General features: G+C 48.2%; 1 protein-coding gene across 9 annotated transcripts in view; it reads right to left on the reverse strand.

The window, feature by feature from the left end:
• Positions 1 to 7,537: 7,537 nt before the first annotated feature.
• LOC116940440 (exocyst complex component 6B-like) overlaps positions 7,538 to 22,818 on the reverse strand; it is a 105,303-nt gene continuing 90,022 nt past the window's right edge. For 2 of the 9 annotated variants that reach the window (XM_076065953.1, XM_076065954.1), the window contains exons 22-24: positions 18,360 to 18,472; positions 12,278 to 15,272; positions 11,583 to 12,219 (exon numbers count right to left, since the gene is read on the reverse strand). In XM_076065953.1, coding sequence (XP_075922068.1) covers positions 11,905 to 12,219; positions 12,278 to 15,272; positions 18,360 to 18,472 — 3,423 coding nt within the window. In that variant the 3' untranslated portion in view covers positions 11,583 to 11,904. Of the gene's footprint in view, positions 9,723 to 10,472; positions 10,590 to 11,582; positions 15,273 to 18,359; positions 18,473 to 22,818 lie in introns of those variants that run through there. The other 7 variants (XM_076065961.1, XM_076065960.1, XM_076065955.1 and 4 more) reach the window with 7 other exon arrangements.

A 22,818-nucleotide genomic window follows, 5' to 3' on the forward strand; every position in this document is an offset into this window, starting at 1 on the left:
GTAGAGTGTGTGTATGTAGTGTGTGTATGTAGTGTGTGTATGTAGTGTATTATGTAGTGTGTGTATGTAGAGTGTGTATGTAGGGTGTGTATGTAGTGTGTGTATGTAGTGTGTATGTAGTGTGTGTATGTAGTGTATTATGTAGTGTATGTATGTAGTGTGTATGTATGTAGTGTGTGTATGTAGTGTATTATGTAGTGTATGTATGTAGTGTGTGTATGTAGAGTGTGTATGTAGAGTGTGTATGGAGTGTGTGTATGTAGTGTGTGTATGTAGTGTGTGTATGTAGTGTATTATGTAGTGTGTATATAGTGTGTGTATGTAGTGTGTGTATGTAGAGTGTGTATGTAGTGTGTGTATGTTGTGTGTGTATGTAGTGTGTGTATGTAGTGTATGTATGTAGTGTGTGTATGTAGTGTGTGTATGTAGTGTATTATGTAGTGTATGTATGTAGTGTGTGTATGTAAAGTGTGTATGTAGAGTGTGTATGGAGTGTGTGTATGTAGTGTGTGTATGTAGTGTGTGTATGTAGTGTATTATGTAGTGTGTGTATATAGTGTGTGTATGTAGTGTGTGTATGTAGAGTGTGTATGTAGTGTGTGTATGTTGTGTGTGTATGTAGTGTGTGTATGTAGTGTATGTATGTAGTGTGTGTATGTAGTGTGTGTATGTAGTGTGTGTATGTAGTGTATGTAGGGTGTGTATGTAGTGTGTGTATGTAGTGAATGTATGTAGTTTATGTATGTAGTGTGTTTATGTAGTGTATGTAGTGTGGTATGTAGTATATGTATGTAGTGTATGTAGTATATGTATATAGTGTATGTAGTGTGTGTATGTAGTATGTGTATGTAGTGTATGTAGTGTGTGTATGTAGTGTATGTATGTATTGTGTGTATGTATGTAGTGTGTGAATGTAGTGTATGTATGTAGTGTATGTATGTAGTTTGTGTATGTAGTGTGTGTATGTTGTGTGTATGAACTGTGTGTATGTAGTGTATATATGTAGTGTATGTATGTAATGTGTGTATGTAGTGTGTGTATGTAGTGTGTGTATGTAGTGTGTGTATGTAGTGTGTGTATGTAGTGTATGTAGTGTATTATGTAGTGTATGTATGTAATGTGTGTATGTAGTGTATGGATGTAGTGTGTGTATGTAGTTTGTGTATGTAGTGTGTGTATGTAGAGTGTTTATGTAGAGTGTGTATAGAGTGTGTGTATGTAGTGTGTGTATGTTGTGTATGTATGTAGTGTGTGTATGTAGTGTGTGTATGTAGAGTGTGTATGCAGAGTGTGTGTATGTAGTGTGTGTATGTAGTGTTTGTATATAGTGTATTATGTAGTATATGTATGTAGTGTGTGTATATAGTGTGTGTATGTAGTGTCTGTATGCAGTGTGTGTATGTAGTGTGTGTATGTAATGTGTGTATGTAGTGTGTGTATGTAGTGTATGTATGTAGTGTGTGTATGTAGTGTATTTATGTAGTGTATTATGTAGTGTGTGTACAGTGAGGGAAAAAAGTATTTGATCCCCTGCTGATTTTGTACGTTTGCCCACTGACAAAGAATTGATCAGTCTATAATTTTAATGGTAGGTTTATTTGAACAGTGAGAGACAGGATAACAACAACAAAATCCAGAAAAACGCACGTCAAAAATTATATAAATAGATTTGCATTTTAATGAGGGAAATAAGTATTTGACCCCCTCTCAATCAGAAAGATTTCTGGTTCCTAGATGTCTTTTATACAGGTAGCGAGCTGAGATTAGGAGCACTCCCTTTAAGAGTGTGCTCCTAATCTCAGCTTGTTACCTGTATAAAAGGCACCTGGCCACAGAAGCAATCAATCAATCAGATTCCAAACTCTTCACCATGGTCAAGACCAAAGAGCTCTCCAAAGATGTCAGGGACACATGTATGTAGTGTGTGTATGTAGTGTATGTATGTAGTGTGTGTATGTAGTGTGTTTATGTAGTGTGTGTATGTAGTGTGTATGAAGTGTGTGTATGAAGTGTGTGTATGAAGTGTGTGTATGTAGTGTATGTATGTAGTGTATGTAGTGTGTATGTATGTACGTAGTGTGTGTATGTAGAGTGTGTATGTAGTGTGTGTATGTAGTGTATGTATGTAGTGTGTGTATGTAGTGTATGTATGTAGTGTATGTACGTAGTGTGTGTATGTAGAGTGTGTATGTAGTGTGTGTATGTAGTGTATGTATGTAGTGTGTGTATGTAGTGTATGTATGTAGTGTGTGTATAAAGTGTGTGTATGTAGTGTGTGTATGTAGTGTGTGTATGTAGTGTGTGAATAAAGCGTGTGTATGTAGTGTGTGTATGTAGTGTGTATGTAGTGTATTTATGTAGTGTGTGTATGTAGTCTAAGTATGTAGTGTATGTATGTAGTGTGTATGTAGTGTGTGTATGTAGTGTGTGTATGTAGTGTATGTATGTTGTGTGTGTACAGTATTTAGTGTGTGTATGTAGTGTATGTATGTACTGTGTCTATGTAGCGTATGTATGTAGTGTGTATAGTGTGTGTATGTAGAGTATGTATGTAGTGTGTGTATGTAGTGTATATATGTAGTGTATTATGTAGTGTATGTAGTGTGTGTGTATGTCGTGTGTGTAGTGTATGTATGTAGTGTATGTCGTGTATGTATGTAGTGTATGTATGTAGTGTATTATGTAGTGTATGTAGTGTATGTATGTAGTGTATGTATCTAGTGTATGTATGTAGTGTATGTTGTGTATGTGTGTATGCTGAACTTCTTTGGTGCTCTGTGTTGCCAGCCGCGCTGATCAGCGACCCTTCCGCCAGCAGTGGCTTGAGTGGTAACTGCAGGGCTGCACCTTAGCTTGTTTATTTACCTCCTTCTGTAACTCCTGAAGCACAGTCTCAAGACGCCCCTGTACAACACCTGTGACCGATTCCTTTCAAAGGAAGGGGCATATATAGAAAGGTAGCGAAACACCCGGAGGAACTCACGGATACGAGGTGACACTCAAAGCTCCACACAGACAGATTCAATAATCCTTTGCTGTACTGCCATCTTCTGACAAATTTCACATCTCAACTCGTGACCTGAACAGCTATAATTTTGTGCATGAATGTCATTGTATATATTCACACCGCTGTGTTCAGCGCGCGTGCCAGTGGGTGGAGTTGAGAGACCCCTCACGCAGTTGCGGCTGAACGCGTCAGCTGCTTTCCAGCAAGGGCACGAGGCCACCGCTGGTTGCTGCGCCCGCCTCTCTGCCCAGCTGTGCGAGGGATCCTGGGCGTCAATCTCAGAGTCGAGGCAGAGCGACCTTCTTGCTCAAACGCGCGCGGGGCTGTGCTCACCTCTTTCTTTTGTTTTTTGGCGACTGAAATTCCACATTCCTATGGCAGCGGCTCTTTCTCCCCAATGGATACTCGCTCGTGGTGCCAAACTGTGGCAAGACAAAACTACGCACAAGGCGAATACGGCTCGTGAATGTGCGCGGCGTGTATCTGTAATCGCTCCGTGTGTGGGGGGTGGAGTGACAGCTCAGCGAAAGTGCGTTCGCCGATGGTGCGGTTCGAGCCCAGCGTCCGCCCCGATTATTATTATTGCGAGTGTGATAACCATCATAATAATATTTTTTTAAAAACGCCGTCTACATTTTAACGTTAAAGACCCCCCTGGGCGTCATTCTCAAGAGGAGGCCACTGTGTGCCGTGCGTCACGTGCCACATTCACCGCGAACTACTCAATTGGGATTCTACACAGCAGCCGTCGCTCAACACTTGTAGACGAATGCCCCCGGTCACTCTTGCTAATCACACTTGACTTATCTTTTGATTTCTCACCTGGTTAAGCAAAAATACATCTACAAACGTAAACACAAATGAAGAGCGGTACATTTTGAAGAACGGAATGTTTAGCGCATTGTCAATCCACAGCAGGTTGATACGCTTACCCATGCCGTTTGGTCGTGAAGGTTGACTGACCATACTTCACCACTCTGGTCAGTTCGGGTTGTGAAGGAGTGCCCAGAACCCATTGAGATATCACTCGCCACTGATGTTAGCCGCGGCCTGGGATCGAACTCTGGATTCTGGGTTTCCTAGCACAGTGCTGTAGCCTCCACGCCGACTGCTCCATCCCATCTTTCAAAACCTTCATTTCGTTTTGGTTACCAATTTCGCTACGATGAATAACATCGCTGCACCTATTCTGCGGTTGATGTTTTTTTTTTTGTTAACAAACAAGGGGCGAATATTTAGCCTCAAGTTATCTGTCTGTGGATGCGAATGGATTGTATTCACGAAACGGTTCGACTGTCAACGCATCGCACGTTGCGGCGCATGTCGACATGACGCTTACTTACATCGGATATCCTCAGTCGATTGTCACCGGGGCGAACGTGCCTCGAAAGCTACACATGGCAGTCAAATTGGCTGGATGTCGCTCGCCAACGATGTAAAAAAAAAAACAACGTGTGCCCGGGATTCCTGTGAAGGCCTTCGGGTTCGTTCATAGAGCGACGCGCTGCAGACTGCCCCCACCGCTCTCCCGAAATATATATTATGCATACACACACATATATATACACGTGGTATGGCAATTGTATCGTGATAGTCACGAGGACAAAAACTTGTTCTGGAATTCACGCTTCACCTCAAGGCAACAGCCCTGGGATCTGGCACCGTAGAAGTACTTCTGAAGTCAATTCCACGAATCTTGCGATGCACTCCAAGCCACTCTTTGTACTTGATTAGAGGCTTGCGCGTCCATGTCTTTCTTCTTTGCACTTTATCCCCCAATTCTAGGAAAAGTTGAATGAAAAGTGAAAACAATTACATTTGTTTTGCAGTTTAACACGTAAGTAGGGTTTCGCGACCAATATTATCCATAAGAAGTTTTTTTGGGTTTGATCACGGAAAATATAAATGTGTCGTTAAACCCGCCACCACCCGACACAGCCAATTAGAAAGGTGTGTCACCTAAGGTTTGTTGGCATGTTTTGTTTACGTGACAAACCTTACTGATTGCCTGCGTCGGGTGGTGGCGGGTGGCGATCAAATCAAGAAAAAAACTCTTATGGATTTGTTTTGCAGTGATGAGTGACTGGGCTGAGACTATCACCTCTCACTATCCTTGGCGGTGCTTGATTGATTGTTCATGACCTCGCCATAGACAATTGTGAGAGAATGCTCAATGTTATTGCTGCTTACTATTCGAAGAATGTTATTTCAGGAAATTAAATGAATTTCAGATTTAAAGGTCATATGTATTGATTCGTTTGCAGATGCACCGCCTTCAAATGTATATTTGGGGCATGTGAAATTGATGTATGGTCCACTGCGTTCGTAACCACGGACACAGACAAGAGAGAGTCGTCAATTCTCCACCTGTGCAGTAGGTTGTCCGCATCTTCCCTGGTTTGTGCGGATCTGCTTACGCGTTGCGTGCGGTGGTGGGCTCGCTGATGAGCTGTGTGTCATGGAAGCCGGGCAATGTGGTGGTGGTGGGCTCGCTGATGAGCGGTGTGTCGTGGAAGACATGTTTCGTGGTGGTGGGCTCGCTGATGAGCTGCGTGTTGTGGAAGCCGGGTACTGTGGTGGTGGCCTCGCTGATGAGCTGTTTTGGGCATGTTGCTTGAATCCCACGAATTCGTGGTCCACGCCGTTTCGATGTTGACATTCGCGTGTGGGGTTGCAGACGGCAGTGCCTCTTCGCCGGCCCCACCTTTATTCTAACGTGGAACGCCACAACGAAGGTCAACCAAACCGACACCTGAGGTCAATCATCGACCTCCCGGTCAGGAGAACAACCGATCAACCGTTCAAGCCACAGAGCATTATGCACACGAGCGTATCTCGGCACTCTCTACAAAATATGGGGCCCATGCTTAGCGGGGCGATTAGTTAAAGTCCCGATGCTAGAACGCGGGCATCGGGAAACGCGAATAACGCCCGCGATGTAGGAGGCTCCTACTCGCGTTAAAGCGGAACACGCACGCGTGTGTCTCTCTCCGTGGATTCGTGCCCGTGTGTATGTGTGCTGAACTTGTAACGAATTGGCACGTTCTGTTTACGCGACAAACCTTACTAATTTGCTGTGTCGGGTGGTGGCGGGTTTAACGACGCATTCCTATTCACGCGATCTCAAAACAAGAACACGAGCGATCATTACGGATGCGATTTTTGTTTGTCCGTCTGTCGGCACAACTGCACATGCGCGACCATCGATGGAGTTGAGAGGGCTGGGGGCTGACGGCTCCACCGTCCATGCGCCACCAATGAAGAGGGGACGGCGTGGGGGGGGGATAGGCCACTGAACGGCACGGCGTGGTTGGTTTTGTACGGGGAGGGGTGGAGTTGATCCGCGGTCGATCCGGGTCATCACTGAAATGTCGTCCTCTCCTTGAGATCGTGTTTATTCGCCGACGTCACGCGGGAGCTCTACGATGTTGCGGGTAACCCACAGACGTTGCACGGAGTTCAAGTGCCGTGCCAGTGACCTTACGGGCGGCGTCAACTTTACCCGTGCCAGAGCGAGCCGGGCCCTACAAACGCATGCTGCATCGCAGGCGGTGGAGGAGGCGTCAGTGGTGGCGTGAAGAGGACATATGTAAGTTGGGAGAGACTGGTGCAGTGGTGAGTGTCGCGCTCGTTAGGTGTGAGTTAGAGAGAGAGAGAGAAACTAAATCACGTTACCTTCTCCGCCCTGTGTAGATCCACTGCTGGATGAAGGCGTACCCCTATTGCGTGTCAGCCACGGGGTTGTTTGAACTAATTTCAGCACCATGGTCAGTACGGGAGATGGGACGGATAACCCGTGTCAGATATCGCCACTGTCGTTAGCTGTGGGTTGAGTATGGAACTCAGATCGTCAGGGTCGTAGCGCAGTGTGCTATGGGAGGAGTTGTTTTGATACCCGGCGACATGAGTTCGCATCCCAACCAGTGGTAACATCAGTGGATTTATAAGAGTCGTACTTTTTTGTTACATAATACGAATGCCTAACTATACGGAGTTTAGTTAAGCTTGTAAAATGTTAATTTCTGCTATAGCCTATTACAATGTAAGCGATTATACGAATCGGCACATTATTATTTAGCTCTCTTCCTCGTGTCCTCTACAAGCTGTAGCTTGGCAGTCGATAGGAGGCATGTAAGAGTAATAACGAATGCTACCAATTACAAAACCTGCTTACAAGTCCGACATCCACTATCTGCTGCAGTTTACACTTCAAAAGGCCGCACTAAATGGTCCTCACTCAGGAAGGACCTTGTCGCCGAATGAGGCTGCTTTACACAAACACTCCAACAGAGGGCGCCCGCACGGCTCTCCAAGCGAAGGCAATTCTCTGCCCAAGGAAATCCACAACGCAGCGCGCGCGTGTGCAGAGTCTGCCCTGGGCAGGCTGCATGTGCTCCGTACACGCAGGAACTGCTGGTGTCGGAATTAAGAAGGTGCTGCGGACACCATCAACGATGAACACGAAACCCACAAGAGACCCACAAGACACGTACAAGACACACACGAGAAACTCACAAGAGACCCGCAAGAGACCCGGCTGTAATTGTGGTCATGTTTCCACGTTTGTACAAATCAAATCACAAGTGGCATCATCACAGATAAATTAAATGAACGTTTAAACAATACAGGTATATTTAATATAGTATTAATTATTATCATAATCATATTTTTAAATAGTATGTTTCTGTGCTAACGTATGTGCAGCCCTGTGGCTTAGCATTTAAGTTTGTCCAATCATCATGTGCCGAATGCACTTTACATGGTATGCCAATGTTATCCTTATGCTGGTGAAAACTGATGAAATTGGTAAAATAACTAAAGGCTTGTTAAACTCATATACAGATATGCTGCCAAAAGGAAATTGCAGATAGTACCTCTCAGACAGCAAGGTGGAACACGATGTATGATAGAAAACTCGTGGAGGAATTCTATGCAGATCTCCAAAGCAATACAAATCATATACAACGCCCCAGACAATATATATTGTTCAAATGAGGAGGCTCCAGATGGCACAATTCAAGAAGTAACCACCGCCCTTCACAGCACTTAAAGGGAAAGTTCCCAGGCCAGATGCAAACATCTGTGGACATCATAAAAGCAGCACCAGTTGTAGGATCAAAATACAAGTTGACATTTACTGAATGTTTACGCCGAAAAGAAATATCTCAACCGTGGAATTCCGCCTCATTCATTGTTGCAAAAATTAAAACTAAACAGTTAAACAATGGCAGAACCATTGTTCTTATCACACGACGATGCATTGTTCATACAGATCCCATAAGAAACCACAGATCAATGGACAATTCAGGGGACTATTAACCACATGAGTAAAATGGATGTCCAGGCAAGTGGGATTTATTTAAGTTTTACGGGCCACCACTTATTCTTAGTTGAAGCGATACGGAATGCACCTCTTTCGGCTACCCCACTCAGCACCATAACTTTAAAAACGGAATGTCCGGAAAATCATTCACAGACACAAATAACGCGCGACATTCATCGCAAAATCATCATTCGGCCAACGAAATGTTAAAACGTTGCAGCAATAAAAACACAAACTCCCAAAAACCATCTTGTCAAATTGCTGCACGCTTTCCAATTAAAATGTTTCAACCCATTATGTCCCGTATAGTTAAACACGCACACACGGCGCTGTTATTTCAGCCGGCCAACATTTTGCCTCCCCTTCAGATGGCTGAGACAATCTCAAATAGAACCGGAAGAATGCAACATCACGTCTTGCCGTCTTGTTGCTCAAACCAGAAGTTACTGTTTGTTACCACCTCAAGAGAACTACAATCGCGCCGTGTAGCTTTAACCAAACATAACATTCATGCCGCAACTGTACCTTGTTACTAAAAATGATGTCCTTTAAAAGTTAAACACATCACATTTGATTTCTTTCCATTAAATGTCAACATAGACAAACATAGTAACCCATTAACTTTGTTTTTAAACGGACTCTCCGATACATTGCTGATGGTAATGAAACAGCAGTCACATTAATACAATCGATGATTAGATAGCTCCAGTCTCGGCTCATTATTGTCACGTCTTTCCTCGCTTTGACTTCTAGCAGAACTTATCGTCGTTAATCCCTCTATCCGTTACCAAAGTGACCAACCATCATTTCATCTCCTTGCCTACCTCGGCATCGCAACGTCTGTCGACAGGCTCGGGTTGCTATGACGATGGAGATACGAAAGGCAAGTCAACGACAATTGAGGCCCAAATTGAAGTGGTCGACTAATATTGGGGCCCGGTTGGTGCGATCCTCTTGAGACAATGGATCATTGGAGGCCGCATGCCCTCAAGCCAGCAACAGCAGTTGGAATTGCAGCAGAACTCAACATGGAACCACAGAGGGAAGAGACTGCGACACGTCAAGCATGGGCAGTAGTTGTGGAGAAACGTACACATCGAGCGTCGCAACACATTGGCACATTACAACAATGGTTCAGGAATTGCAGTTTCAACACGAGGCATGAGTAGAAAACTGGCGAGGCCAGGGATTAGGTGGGGATTTTATATTTTCTGGCCACTCGGTATAGGATTTAATTGAGACAAAACGTGAATAAAGTCGTGAGAGAAGGAATCGTGAGAAGATTGGGTGACGTAGCGTGGGCTGGCCACGAAACTCTTCGTATTTTCCCAGAGCTTCATTTCGCACTGCAGTCACAGAAGCCAGCACAGCTCTAAACGCACTCATAGGTCGCTGCAGCACACACAGAGAGAGAGAGAGAGACAGGGGCAGTGGTGAGCCAATCATACCTCGCCTGTTCACCTCGACACACAGCTGTGGGCACGTACAGCCCACGCATCAATCCACTGCGTGGTGAGGACCGCTCCACGCCGTGTCGGCCACGATGTTTTGTTTCACCATATTTCACCGCACTGGTCATTCCGGTTTGGTAAACAAGGGGATGGCTATGCGTGGTTGAGATATTACTCGCCACTGAGCCATTGCCCCACCGCTCCAACCGTGCATTAGTTTAAATTCGTGTGAGACATTGATGGTTTTTTGAGGTAATGGAATGTTTCTCAAGATAAACTCCCTTAGCCAATCGTGATTGTCCAAGGAGAGACGAATCCCTACCCTAAAGATGTATAATGTCTACCTCTGGCTCAGGACCAATGATAAAGATGAGCACTGCTCAATGATAATGAGCGCACACACTCCGACTTTTGCTTTCGTTTAACTCCATACACTGTGGATATAAGGGCATCAGTGGTGGCGTAGTGATTAGCGCACTGCGCTATTAACCCGGTGACACGAGTTCAGCTCTCAGCCAGGGCTAACGTCAGTGACGGCAACATCTGAACTGGTCCTGGACACCCCACAGGCCGAGACCTTCATCCAACAGTGGATTGACAACGAGCTGTAAATCCTTACAATTACGGGTATAATAATAAGTATTATTATTATTGTTGTGACGTGCAGTGGTTTGTGGAATGGCGGTCTGACCGAAGTGGCGCTCCCCCACTGTGCCCATTGGCTACTTCACAGCGAGGCCGGGAGCCGGCCGGGCGGCTGGCGAAGGGAACCCTGCAGGGCGTCGCGAGAGAGCCTCCCCCACGCGCCCTGGGGAAACGGGGGGCCACACGCACCACGTGGGTAACGGGGGGGCCACACGCACCACGTGGGTAACGGGGGGCCACACGCACCACGTGGGTAACGGGGGGGCCACACGCACCACGTGGGTAACGGGGGGCCACACGCACCACGTGGGTAACGGGGGGGCCACACACACCACGTGGGTAACGGGGGGCCACACGCACCACGTGGGTAACGGGGGGCCACACGCACCACGTGGGTAACGGGGGGCCACACGCACCACGTGGGTAACGGGGGGCCACACGCACCACGTGGGTAACGGGGGGGCCACACACACCACGTGGGTAACGGGGGGCCACACGCACCACGTGGGTAACGGGGGGCCACACGCACCACGTGGGTAACGGGGGGCCACACGGACCACGTGGGTAACGGGGGGCCACACGGACCACGTGGGTAACGGGGGGGCCACACGAGCCACGTGGGTAACGGGGGGCCACACGAGCCACGTGGGTAACGGGGGGCCACACGAGCCACGTGGGTAACGGGGGGCCACACGGACCACGTGGGTAACGGGGGGGCCACACGAGCCACGTGGGTAACGGGGGGGCCACACGAGCCACGTGGGTAACGGGGGGCCACACGCACCACGTGGGTAACGGGGGGCCACACGCACCACGTGGGTAACGGGGGGCCACACGCACCACGTGGGTAACGGGGGGGCCACACGAGCCACGTGGGTAACGGGGGGGCCACACGAGCCACGTGGGTAACGGGGGGCCACACGCACCACGTGGGTAACGGGGGGCCACACGCACCACGTGGGTAACGGGGGGGCCACACGAGCCACGTGGGTAACGGGGGGCCACACGAGCCATGTGGGTAACGGGGAGCCACACGCGCCACGTGGGTAACGGGGGGCCACACGGACCACGTGGGAAACGGAGGGGGGGGGGGTTACATGAACCACTCGGGTCACAGGCTCCGGACGACACTGCGAGCGGTGTCGGGTTAAGTCGACGATTCAGTTTCATCTCTTGTGCAACAGACAGCATTAGCAAATGCAACACAAAGCACAAACAGTTGTTGCAGGCGTGTAACTCGGCTCCGTGTAGCACGCACGAGGAGTGGCCGAGCGTGTCGTTGCATTGCAGCGACGTCACTCCTCTTCTCATCGAAGCAGCGACATGGGTGAGTTAATGAGTGTCCGTGACTTTGGTCTTGGCCTCATTAACAAGCTTCAGAAAAGCGCCGTCTGTCTACAAGAACGATTTGTTACTTTGAGGTTGCATCTCGCTTGAATCGAAACATGCAACGCGTTCTCGTCCACGTACGCGACGATTCATCGACGCCCATCGATCACACACTGGGAACTGATGTTAGGTGGAAATTCAGCACGAGGGAGGTTAGAGCCATGTTCAAATACCAATTCAGACTGCTTCGGTACGTGAACAGAATAAAACTCGGTTTGCAGGAAATTAGATAAACAATCGTCGAGGTGCATCACCAATACGGCAGTGCCTGCGGAAGGCTGCCGTGAGACCTGTGGCGTGAGACCTGTGGCGTGAGACCTGTGACTGTGAGACCTGTGGCGTGAGACCTGTGGCGTGAACCCTGTGGCGTGAGACCTGTGGCGTGAGACCTGTGGCCGTGAGACCTGTGACTGTGAGACCTGTGGCGTGAGACCTGTGACTGTGAGACCTGTGGCGTGAGACCTGTTGGCGTGAGACCTGTGGCCGTGAGACCTGTGGCGTGAGACCTGTGGTGTGAGACCTGTGACTGTGAGATCTGTGGCCGTGAGACCTGTGACCGTGAGACCTGTGGCGTGAGACCTGTGGCGTGAGACCTGTGACTGTGAGACCTGTGGCGTGAGACTTGTGACTGTGAGACCTGTGGCGTGAGACCTGTGGCGTGAGACCTGTGGCTGTGAGACCTGTGGCTGTGATACCTGTGGCGTGAGACCTGTGGCGTGAGACCTGTGGCGTGAGACCTGTGGCTGTGAGACCTGTGGCTGTGATACCTGTGGCGTGAGACCTGTGGCGTGAGACCTGTGGCTGTGAGACCTGTGACTGTGAGACCTGTGGCGTGAGACCTGTGGCCGTGAGACCTGTGGCCGTGAGACCTGTTGGCGTGAGACCTGTGGCCGTGAGACCTGTGGCGTGAGACCTGTGGTGTGAGACCTGTGACTGTGAGATCTGTGGCCGTGAGACCTGTGACTGTGAGACCTGTGGCGTGAGACCTGTGGTGTGAGACCTGTGACTGTGAGATCTGTGGCCGTGAGACCTGTGGCGTGAGACCTGTGACTGTGAGACCTGTGGCGTGAGACCTGTGACTGTGAGACCTGTGGCGTGAGACCTGTGGCGTGAGACCTGTGGCGTGAGACCTGTGGCTGTGAGACCTGTGGCTGTGATACCTGTGGCGTGAGACCTGTGGCGTGAGACCTGTGGCTGTGAGACCTGTGACTGTGAGACCTGTGGCCGTGAGACCTGTGGCTGTGAGACCTGTGGCGTGAGACCTGTGACTGTGAGACCTGTGGCGTGAGACCTGTGACTGTGAGACCTGTGACGTGAGACCTGTGGCGTGAGACCTGTGGCGTGAGACCTGTGGCGTGAGACCTGTGGCCGTGAGACCTGTGGCCGTGAGACCTGTGACTGTGAGACCTGTGGCGTGAGATCTGTGACTGTGAGACCTGTGGCGTGAGACCTGTGACTGTGAGACTTGTGACTGTGAGACCTGTGGCGTGAGACCTGTGGTGTGAGATCTGTGACGTGAGACCTGTGGCGTGAGACCTGTGGCGTGAGACCTGTGGCCGTGAGACCTGTGGCCGTGAGACCTGTGGCGTGAGACCTGTGACTGTGAGACCTGTGGCCGTGAGACCTGTGGCGTGAGACCTGTGACTGTGAGACCTGTGGCCGTGAGACCTGTGGCGTGAGACCTGTGGCGTGAGACCTGTGGCGTGAGACCTGTGGCGTGAGACCTGTGGCTGTGAGACCTGTGGCGTGAGACCTGTGGCGTGAGACCTGTGGCGTGAGACCTGTGGCGTGAGACCTGTGGCTGTGAGACCTGTGACTGTGATACCTGTGGCGTGAGACCTGTGACTGTGATACCTGTGGCGTGAGACCTGTGGCTGTGAGACCTGTGGCTGTGAGACCTGTGGCCGTGAGACCTGTGACTGTGAGACTTGTGACTGTGAGACCTGTGGCTGTGATACCTGTGGCGTGAGACCTGTGGCGTGAGACCTGTGACTGTGAGACCTGTGACGTGAGACCTGTGGCTGTGAGACCTGTGGCGTGAGACCTGTGACTGTGAGACCTGCTGACGTGAGACCTGTGACTGTGAGACCTGTGACTGTGAGACCTGTGGCGTGAGACCTGTGACGTGAGACCTGTGGTGTGAGACCTGTGGCGTGAGACCTGTGGCGTGAGACCTGTGGCCGTGAGACCTGTGGCGTGAGACCTGTGACTGTGAGACCTGTGGCGTGAGACCTGTGACTGTGAGACCTGTGGCCGTGAGACCTGTGGCGTGAGACCTGTGGCCGTGAGACCTGTGACTGTGAGTCCTGTGGCGTGAGACCTGTGGCCGTGAGACCTGTGACTGTGAGACCTGTGGCGTGAGACCTGTGACTGTGAGACCTGTGGCCGTGAGACCTGTGGCGTGAGACCTGTGACTGTGAGACCTGTGACTGTGAGACTTGTGACTGTGAGACCTGTGGCGTGAGACCTGTGACTGTGAGACCTGTGGCGTGAGACCTGTGACTGTGAGACCTGTGGCCGTGAGACCTGTGACTGTGAGACCTGTGGCCGTGAGACCTGTGGCGTGAGACCTGTGGCTGTGAGATCTGTGGCGTGATACCTGTGACTGTGAGACCTGTGACTGTGAGACCTGTGACTGTGAGACCTGTGACTGTGAGACCTGTGACTGTGAGACCTGTGACTGTGAGATCTGTGGCGTGATACCTGTGACTGTGAGACCTGTGACTGTGAGACCTGTGGCGTGAGACCTGTGACTGTGAGACCTGTGGCGTGAGACCTGTGACTGTGAGACCTGTGGCGTGAGACCTGTGACTGTGAGGCCTGTGGCGTGAGACCTGTGACTGTGAGACCTGTGGCGTGAGACCTGTGGCGTGAGACCTGTGGCTGTGAGACCTGTGGCGTGAGACCTGTGGCGTGAGACCTGTGGCTGTGAGACCTGTGACTGTGAGACCTGTGGCGTGAGACCTGTGGCGTGAGACCTGTGACTGTGAGACCTGTGGCGTGAGACCTGTGACTGTGAGACCTGTGGCGTGAGACCTGCGGGTGTGAGATCTGTGGCGTGAGACCTGTGACTGTGAGATCTGCTGGCGTGAGACCTGTGGCGTGAGACCTGTGGCGTGAGACCTGTGGCGTGAGACCTGTGACTGTGAGATCTGCTGGCGTGAGACCTGTGGCCGTGAGACCTGTGCCGTGAGACCTGTGACTGTGAGACCTGTGACTGTGAGACCTGTGGCGTGAGACCTGTGACTGTGAGATCTGTGGCTGTGAGACCTGTGGCGTGAGACCTGTGACTGTGAGATCTGTGACTGTGAGATCTGCTGGCGTGAGACCTGCGGGCGTGAGACCTGCAGCGACGGCCCGAAGCTGCTGCAGGATGCTGTGGTAGAGGGCCACCTCATCTCGCTCTGCACCGCGCAACTGGCTCACACCGCCCTGCCTGGGACGGCCATGCCTCATCCTGCACCCATCAAAGACGCATTACTTGGTGACGCTACGGTGGCAGTGGTGATCACACACAATGCGTCAGTAACACTGCCTTAAAATAAAAAAAAATATGTACAACAGGTGTTATTTTGGGCAAAGGCCTTACTTTGTAACAAGTCCTATTTATACGTGCCACAAAGACAAAGATCAACTGTATAGCCTTAACAGGCTGTTGGGGCAAGTGCTGTTAGCGAGCACCTATGAAGGCCAGTACAACGCACAAGGGGGTGAGTGGTGAGCCCCATGCCCGGTCGCCTCTGTATCCCAGTGGTGATGTGTACACACCGCACTAGATACTAATTTAAAGCAGAGGCGACCTAGGCGATGCCCAGCACTGGTTCAGATGTTCGTCACTGATGTTGGCCGTGAACAGGAATTGAACTTGGGTCGCCAGGTTTGTAACGCAGTGTGCCGGACCACCACTCTACCGCTCCCCACATGTACACAGATACACATGCGCACTTATACAGTATATACATGAGAGTTGCAGCAATATAGCGATACTCCGAAAATATGATACAGTAATTCGATACGTCGTACAATATATCGTACAATATTTCGGAATATCACCCGTTGTTCAAAGTATTGTTATATCTTGATTTAAAGCGTTCGTGACTGCAGGGATTCATATTCTTGGTTCTTTCGGTAAAGTCACGTAGGAGGGAAACAATAAAATAATAAAAATATAAAACAATAAAATTCTCAAAAAATTCTCAGAATTTTATTGTTATATATTGTTTCCCTTCTACGTGACTTTACTGAAAGAACCAAGAATATTGTTATATCGTTATTATTGATGCTTGTTTTATTTTTCTAAATATTTTATTTCCTGACAAAATATTTACGGAATAACAAACTCAATTAAAGTTACAAATAAATCACTTATCCATTAAATCAGTGATTTAGCTAAATGTTTTTCGAAGTAATTTACGGAATGGGAATTACATGTCATCATTTCCCCAGTACATGTAACAGAGAGCATGTGCATTAGAAGCATTACAGATTGTAAAGTTGTGATGTTTGGAACACTAACGGCAGGCTCATTTTGAGTGAATCGCAGTTGTAATATTTATTCTTACGGTAAAGCACAAAAAATAAAATACAAATGCAAAATACACAGTTATGGGAAGGTGATATTGCGGTAATCATTAAATTGTCAGATGTGATATCGAATTGTGAAAATTTATATTGTTGCAACCCTTGTACACGTGGCCATTCAAGATGAGTTTTCGACTTCATTTTTTCAGAAATTTCACTTTCAAATTTTAAGACCTAATTTCGGATTTTATTTTACGTTGCCATGTTTTAAGATGTATATGGTTATAACTGCCATTGCCGATGCACTAATAGTTATAATTGTAAACATTTTAAACATTAATTTTGAATATGCATTTTATTTTACGTAAAGTTCCATCAATAAAACAACAATTTTGAAGGAAACAATTGAAGCAAAAGTGACATCAAGTTTCATCAAATCGGCGTCTCGTGATGCCACTTTTGTGGGATACACACGGGTGTGACGTCACAACAAAAATGTTTTCAATTCATCTTAAATGGCATGTCTTGGATGGATTTTCAGCGTTTTCAGATTCATCAGAAAATCGTGAAGACATCCCTGATACACACACACACATATATACTATAGGTCTAAACGAAACAAGTCTGACCATACACAACAAGAACCTTAAGACTGTAACGCTGGAATTGTTTACACATGGGTGGTGTGACGAACACTACACCTGGCTGCATAAGCCCAAGTTGAACGACGTAACGTAAGAGCCAAGCCAACGTTGTGGCTCTGTCTATGGCTGACGATGGCTAGTTTTGCGGACGGGAATTTTATTTAAACTAGGAATATGAACATCACTGTGTTTGTGATAAAGGTTCTGGTCATATGCTTAATTAATGGGGTGGCTGACACTACACCTAACCGCATTTATCTCCCCAATGCGTACGTGGCATTACTGCGCCGGGGACCCACGAAAGCCTCAGTTGACCGGCGTAACTTAAGATCCAGATATACATTTCCGATGGTTGCGCGTGTAACCCGACCGGCTTCGTCCCGTCCCTCGCTCACACAAGTCCGTCGCTAAGGCGCTGTTATTCGCTTCTCGCGGCAATGAGTCCCCGGGCGGCCGAGAAACCTCGGGGACAAATGGGTCTCTCGCGTTCCGCCTCCCCTCTTCTCGTCATGGCACCGTTCTGCAATGCGACTCCGACGCGGTCCTTCGACTCAGGCGCCCACGCTGAGCCCTAACGCAAAACAAATGGCAGCGGGAGGCGGCACAGCCGCGTCCCCTCCGCTCCCCTCCGCTCCGCGTCCGCTCGCTCCGCGCAACGCCGTCGACGCACCGCGAGGGGAGGGAAACCAGCGCAAGCGCTGTGACCAGACATGACTCCAGATTCCACCCAAGCTGCACATCCTCGACTTGAGTCCTCGGGTAGCCATACTGGCTCGGGACTCAAGTCCACGTGCAATTGTGCAAGCACACCATAGCACACCCGCTGCAAGCACAGGGTCGAGAGTTGAATCTGTGTGGCTAGGATTGTAGAATAGTGCGCTTATGCGATAATTACTCGACAATTCTCCCTGTAGTATACCTAAAATATAGGGCATTATTCGTGCATAACATTAAGGTTGGGATGTTATCGTCAAAATAATGACGTGCATAATCAGGAGGGAGTGGTGGTTTACACACTGCTCTATAAACACTGCAACCGAGGTTTGATTCCGGGCCATGGCTAACATCAGAGGTGAGTGATACCTGAAGTCGGTTTGGGCCACTATCCCTTCTCCAACACACATGACCTAGCGAAAAACTCCAAAATACAATGTGGGGAGGTCTTGATCTAGCAGTGGATAGGTAGAAAAATATATACTACTAAGGTTGTAAGATTCAGGTGTATGTTCTGGGTTAGGGCTCAACACTGATGACATCGCTATGACTAGGGTGTCAGTGACAGACTTAGGATACAGTTGTGGTTCAAGTTCAAAGAGTGGGGGGCTGGTGTTGGTGGGCGCGTGCGGCATACGAAGCAGAGAGCCCCCCCCCCCCCCCACCTCTCTAGCAGCGTGAGCGCGGTGCCAGCATCCACACGGAGGTAGCGAGCGTGCGGCTTGCCATAGTCAGCCAGGTACTCGGCCCAGTCCCAGTCGAGAAACAGATCCAACAGCTGTGGGCAGACCCGACGGGCAGACGTGCAGAGGCAAATAAATGCGTGTGTATAAAATCCTAAGGACGGCATCATCTTAATCACACGATTGAACGAAAATGCCAAGCAGTGGCATGCAAACGCATTCAGCTTGGGGAGTTCCCACATTTATCAATCTAGAAACTATTTAACAGGAGCAGCCTGTCTCACCGAAACCACGGGTTTTGCAAGCATCAAGATTTATAATGCGTATCGTCGTGATGTGTGCCCCCACTCTGAGCGAGATGTCTCTCAAAAGATAAACGAAGCACAGCCAATTCCATCGCAGCATATTTGCAGGAAATAGGAAAATAAAACACATCTGGTGTTCTCAAAGGAATGTGATATATCATGTATATACATATACAGATATATAGCGAATAATACATACTTTAAACCAAGTCAGATCCTATTTGAGACCACGACTATCCCTCGCAAAAAAATAATTGCGTAACACACAAGGACAGATACGGAAGTAAAAACGTGGCAAAAACTTTGCAAGCACACAGTGGGAAAAATAAATATTACAGAATCCAAAATGTAGCAATCGTTTTGTGAAAATTAAATCAATATCTACAAATGTATGACTTCAGAAAGTGGAGGTGAGCATTATATATTTTGCACGGCAAATAAAGCCTGAAAAAAGACAAAACACTTGAACAAGTATGAGTAGTGGGTAGCAAAAGTCTTTTAGATGAAATCACAGGTTGGTACCCCGAGGTGGGATTTTTGCATGGGGGAGTGAAATGGCCAATAGTGACCAATGCAAGCTAGTGAGGATACACAGCGGTATTGCTGTGTCCAAGCTAGTGAGAATACACAGCTGTATTGCTGTGTCCAAGCTAGTGAGAATACACAGCGGTATTGCTGTGTCCAAGCTAGTGAGAATACACAGCTGTATTGCTGTGTGCAAGCTAGTGAGAATACACAGCTGTATTACTGTGTACAAGCTAGTGAGAATACACAGCTGTATTGCTGTGTCCAAGCTAGTGAGAATACACAGCTGTATTGCTGTGTGCAAGCTAGTGAGAATACACAGCTGTATTGCTGTGTCCAAGCTAGTGAGAATACACAGCTGTATTGCTGTGTGCAAGCTAGTGAGAATACACAGCTGTATTGCTGTGTCCAAGCTAGTGAGAATACACAGCTGTATTGCTGTGTGCAAGCTAGTGAGAATACACAGCTGTATTGCTGTATGCAAGCTAGTGAGAATACACAGCTGTATTGCTGTGTACAAGCTAGTGAGAATACACAGCTGTATTGCTGTGTGCAAGCTAGTGAGAATACACAGCTGTATTACTGTGTACAAGCTAGTGAGGATACACAGCTGTATTGCTGTGTACAAGCTAGTGAGGATACACAGCTGTATTGCTGTGTACAAGCTAGTGAGAATACACAGCTGTATTACTGTGTACAAGCTAGTGAGAATACACAGCCTTATTGCTGTGTGCATGCTAGTGAGCATGCACAGCTGTATTGCTGTGTGCAAGCTAGTGAGAATACACAGCTGTATTGCTGTGTGCAAGCTAGTGAGAATACACAGCTGTATTGCTGTGTGCATGCTAGTGAGGATACACAGCTGTATTGCTGTGTGCAAGCTAGTAAGAATACACAGCTGTATTGCTGTGTGCAAGCTAGTGAGAATACACAGCTGTATTGCTGTGTGCATGCTAGTGAGGATACAGAGCTGTATTGCTGTGTGCAAGCTAGTAAGAATACACAGCTGTATTACTGTGTACAAGCTAGTGAGAATACACAGCTGTATTGCTGTGTGCAAGCTAGTGAGCATACACAGCTGTATTACTGTGTACAAGCTAGTGAGAATACACAGCTGTATTACTGTGTACAAGCTAGTGAGCATACACAGCTGTATCACTGTGTACAAGCTAGTGAGAATACACAGCTGTATTACTGTGTGCATGCTAGTGAGGATACAGAGCTGTATTGCTGTGTGCAAGCTAGTAAGAATACACAGCTGTATTACTGTGTACAAGCTAGTGAGAATACACAGCTGTATTGCTGTGTGCAAGCTAGTGAGCATACACAGCTGTATTACTGTGTACAAGCTAGTGAGAATACACAGCTGTATTACTGTGTACAAGCTAGTGAGCATACACAGCTGTATCACTGTGTACAAGCTAGTGAGAATACACAGCTGTATTACTCCTCTTCTTTGGTTCTTTCGGTAAAGTCACGTAGAATGAGAATAAAATAATAAATTGATCAAATAAAATAACACAATAATATTCTCACGACGTTTCGGCCACAACACAAGCGGCCTTCATCAGGTGAAGGGAGCGAGACTGTCTGGTAGGACAGCGCTGGAGTGAGAGAGCCACGTTCAGATCACGGCTTTTAAGCCTCAAATTTCCGTGGCTTAAAAGCCGTGATCTGAACGTGGCTCTCTCACTCCAGCGCTGTCCTACCAGACAGTCTCGCTCCCTTCACCTGATGAAGGCCGCTTGTGTTGTGGCCGAAACGTCGTGAGAATATTATTGTGTTATTTTATTTGATCAATTTATTATTTTATTCTCATTCTACGTGACTTTACCGAAAGAACCAAAGAAGATGAATCATTGCAGTCACGAAAGCTTTAAATCGAAAGCTGTATTACTGTGTACAAGCTAGTGAGAATACACAGCTGTATTGCTGTGTACAAGCTAGTGAGAATACACAGCTGTATTATTGTGTACAAGCTCATGAGAATACACAGCTGTATTGCTGTGTACAAGCTAGTGAGAATACACAGCTGTATTACTGTGTGCAAGCTAGTGAGAATACAGAGCTGTATTACTGTGTACAAGCTAGTGAGGATACACAGCTGTATTGCTGTGTACAAGCTAGTGAGAATACACAGCTGTATTACTGTGTACAAGCTAGTGAGGATACACAGCTGTATTACTGTGTACAAGCTAGTGAGGATACACAGCTGTATTGCTGTGTACAAGCTAGTGAAAATGTACAGCTGTATTGCTGTGTGCAAGCTCGTGAGAATGCACAGCAGCTAATCTCTGCTCCGCACTGAGAGACAGAATGGGGAACACGTGGATCAGGGGGACAGGTCGGGGTTATCAGAGGGCAAACGCGGCTGTGAGTCGACACAGGTTTACGTGGCTGCGGATGTAGTCGAGCGTGGCCGCTCACTCACCCCGCAGCAGCACCCATGGCCCGGCCTCCTCAACTCGTGCACGCTTCAATGTGACTCGTCTAGGACCTTCCGTGTGAAATATCGGCGTTTCACAGGTTGCCGAAAGGACGACTTTGTTCCTCTAAATCCCTTCCCATAGCCGCAGAAGTGCCTCCTTATTCCTACTAAACATTCCATTTGCTACAACTTTGGTAAAAAAAAATTAAAACGAATTCCGCAATGCTGCTCCACATTTCTGGAACCCCCTAACCACTCATCTACACACCTTGGTTCCCTCCCAACCCCCTTCCCCCCCTTCTTTATTTCCCCCATTAAACCAAAACACAGCTTTCTTGCACCTAACTTTATTCTGACGCCTCTTGCTCCCATGTTTGCACTGTTGTTTTTTTCGTTTTGCGTGTGTTTATGTCACTGTCAGACTAAAGAATAAAAGCTTACTTGCATCTGGCGCGTCTTGCCGTCACACTACATTTGCACAGTGTTCTTTTAGATTCGCGTGTCGAATTTACGACCGTCAAACAACTCGTTTGTTAGTTGTGAAATATTGCTGAAGGAGCCTGCACTCGTCCTCTGTATTGTTGATGTTTTTGTCTTTAATTTTTGTTTGCGTCTGTGCTCACGTGGAACCACGGATCTCCCGTGTAAAATAGTCGTGTTAAAAAATCAAATAAACTCAGAGTCATGTTCCTGCCAAGAGAGGGTACACGGAGGTGGCAGCCTCACGCTTCATATCGCATCAGCGTTGATGCGAGGTGAGACGGGGTTCTCATCACCGACGACAGCGTTGATGCGAGGTGAGACGAGGTTCTCATCACCGCATCAGCGTTGATGCGAGGTGAGACGGGTTCTCATCACCGCATCAGCGTTGATGCGAGGTGAGACGGGTTCTCATCACCGCATCAGCGTTGATGCGAGGTGAGACGGGTTCTCATCACCGCATCAGCGTTGATGCGAGGTGAGACGGGGTTCTCATCACCGCATCAGCGTTGATGCGAGGTGAGACGAGGTTCTCATCACCGACGACAGCGTTGATGCGAGGTGAGACGGGGTTCTCATCACCGCATCAGCGTTGATGCGAGGTGAGACGGGGTTCTCATCACCGCATCAGCGTTGATGCGAGGTGAGACGAGGTTCTCATCACCGACGACAGCGTTGATGCGAGGTGAGACGAGGTTCTCAT

Source organism: Petromyzon marinus, chromosome 9 (genome assembly GCF_048934315.1).
Source record: "Petromyzon marinus isolate PM22_M1 ecotype Great Lakes invasive population chromosome 9, UKy_Petmar_22M1.pri1.0, whole genome shotgun sequence".
NCBI classification, from domain to species: domain Eukaryota; kingdom Metazoa; phylum Chordata; class Hyperoartia; order Petromyzontiformes; family Petromyzontidae; genus Petromyzon; species Petromyzon marinus.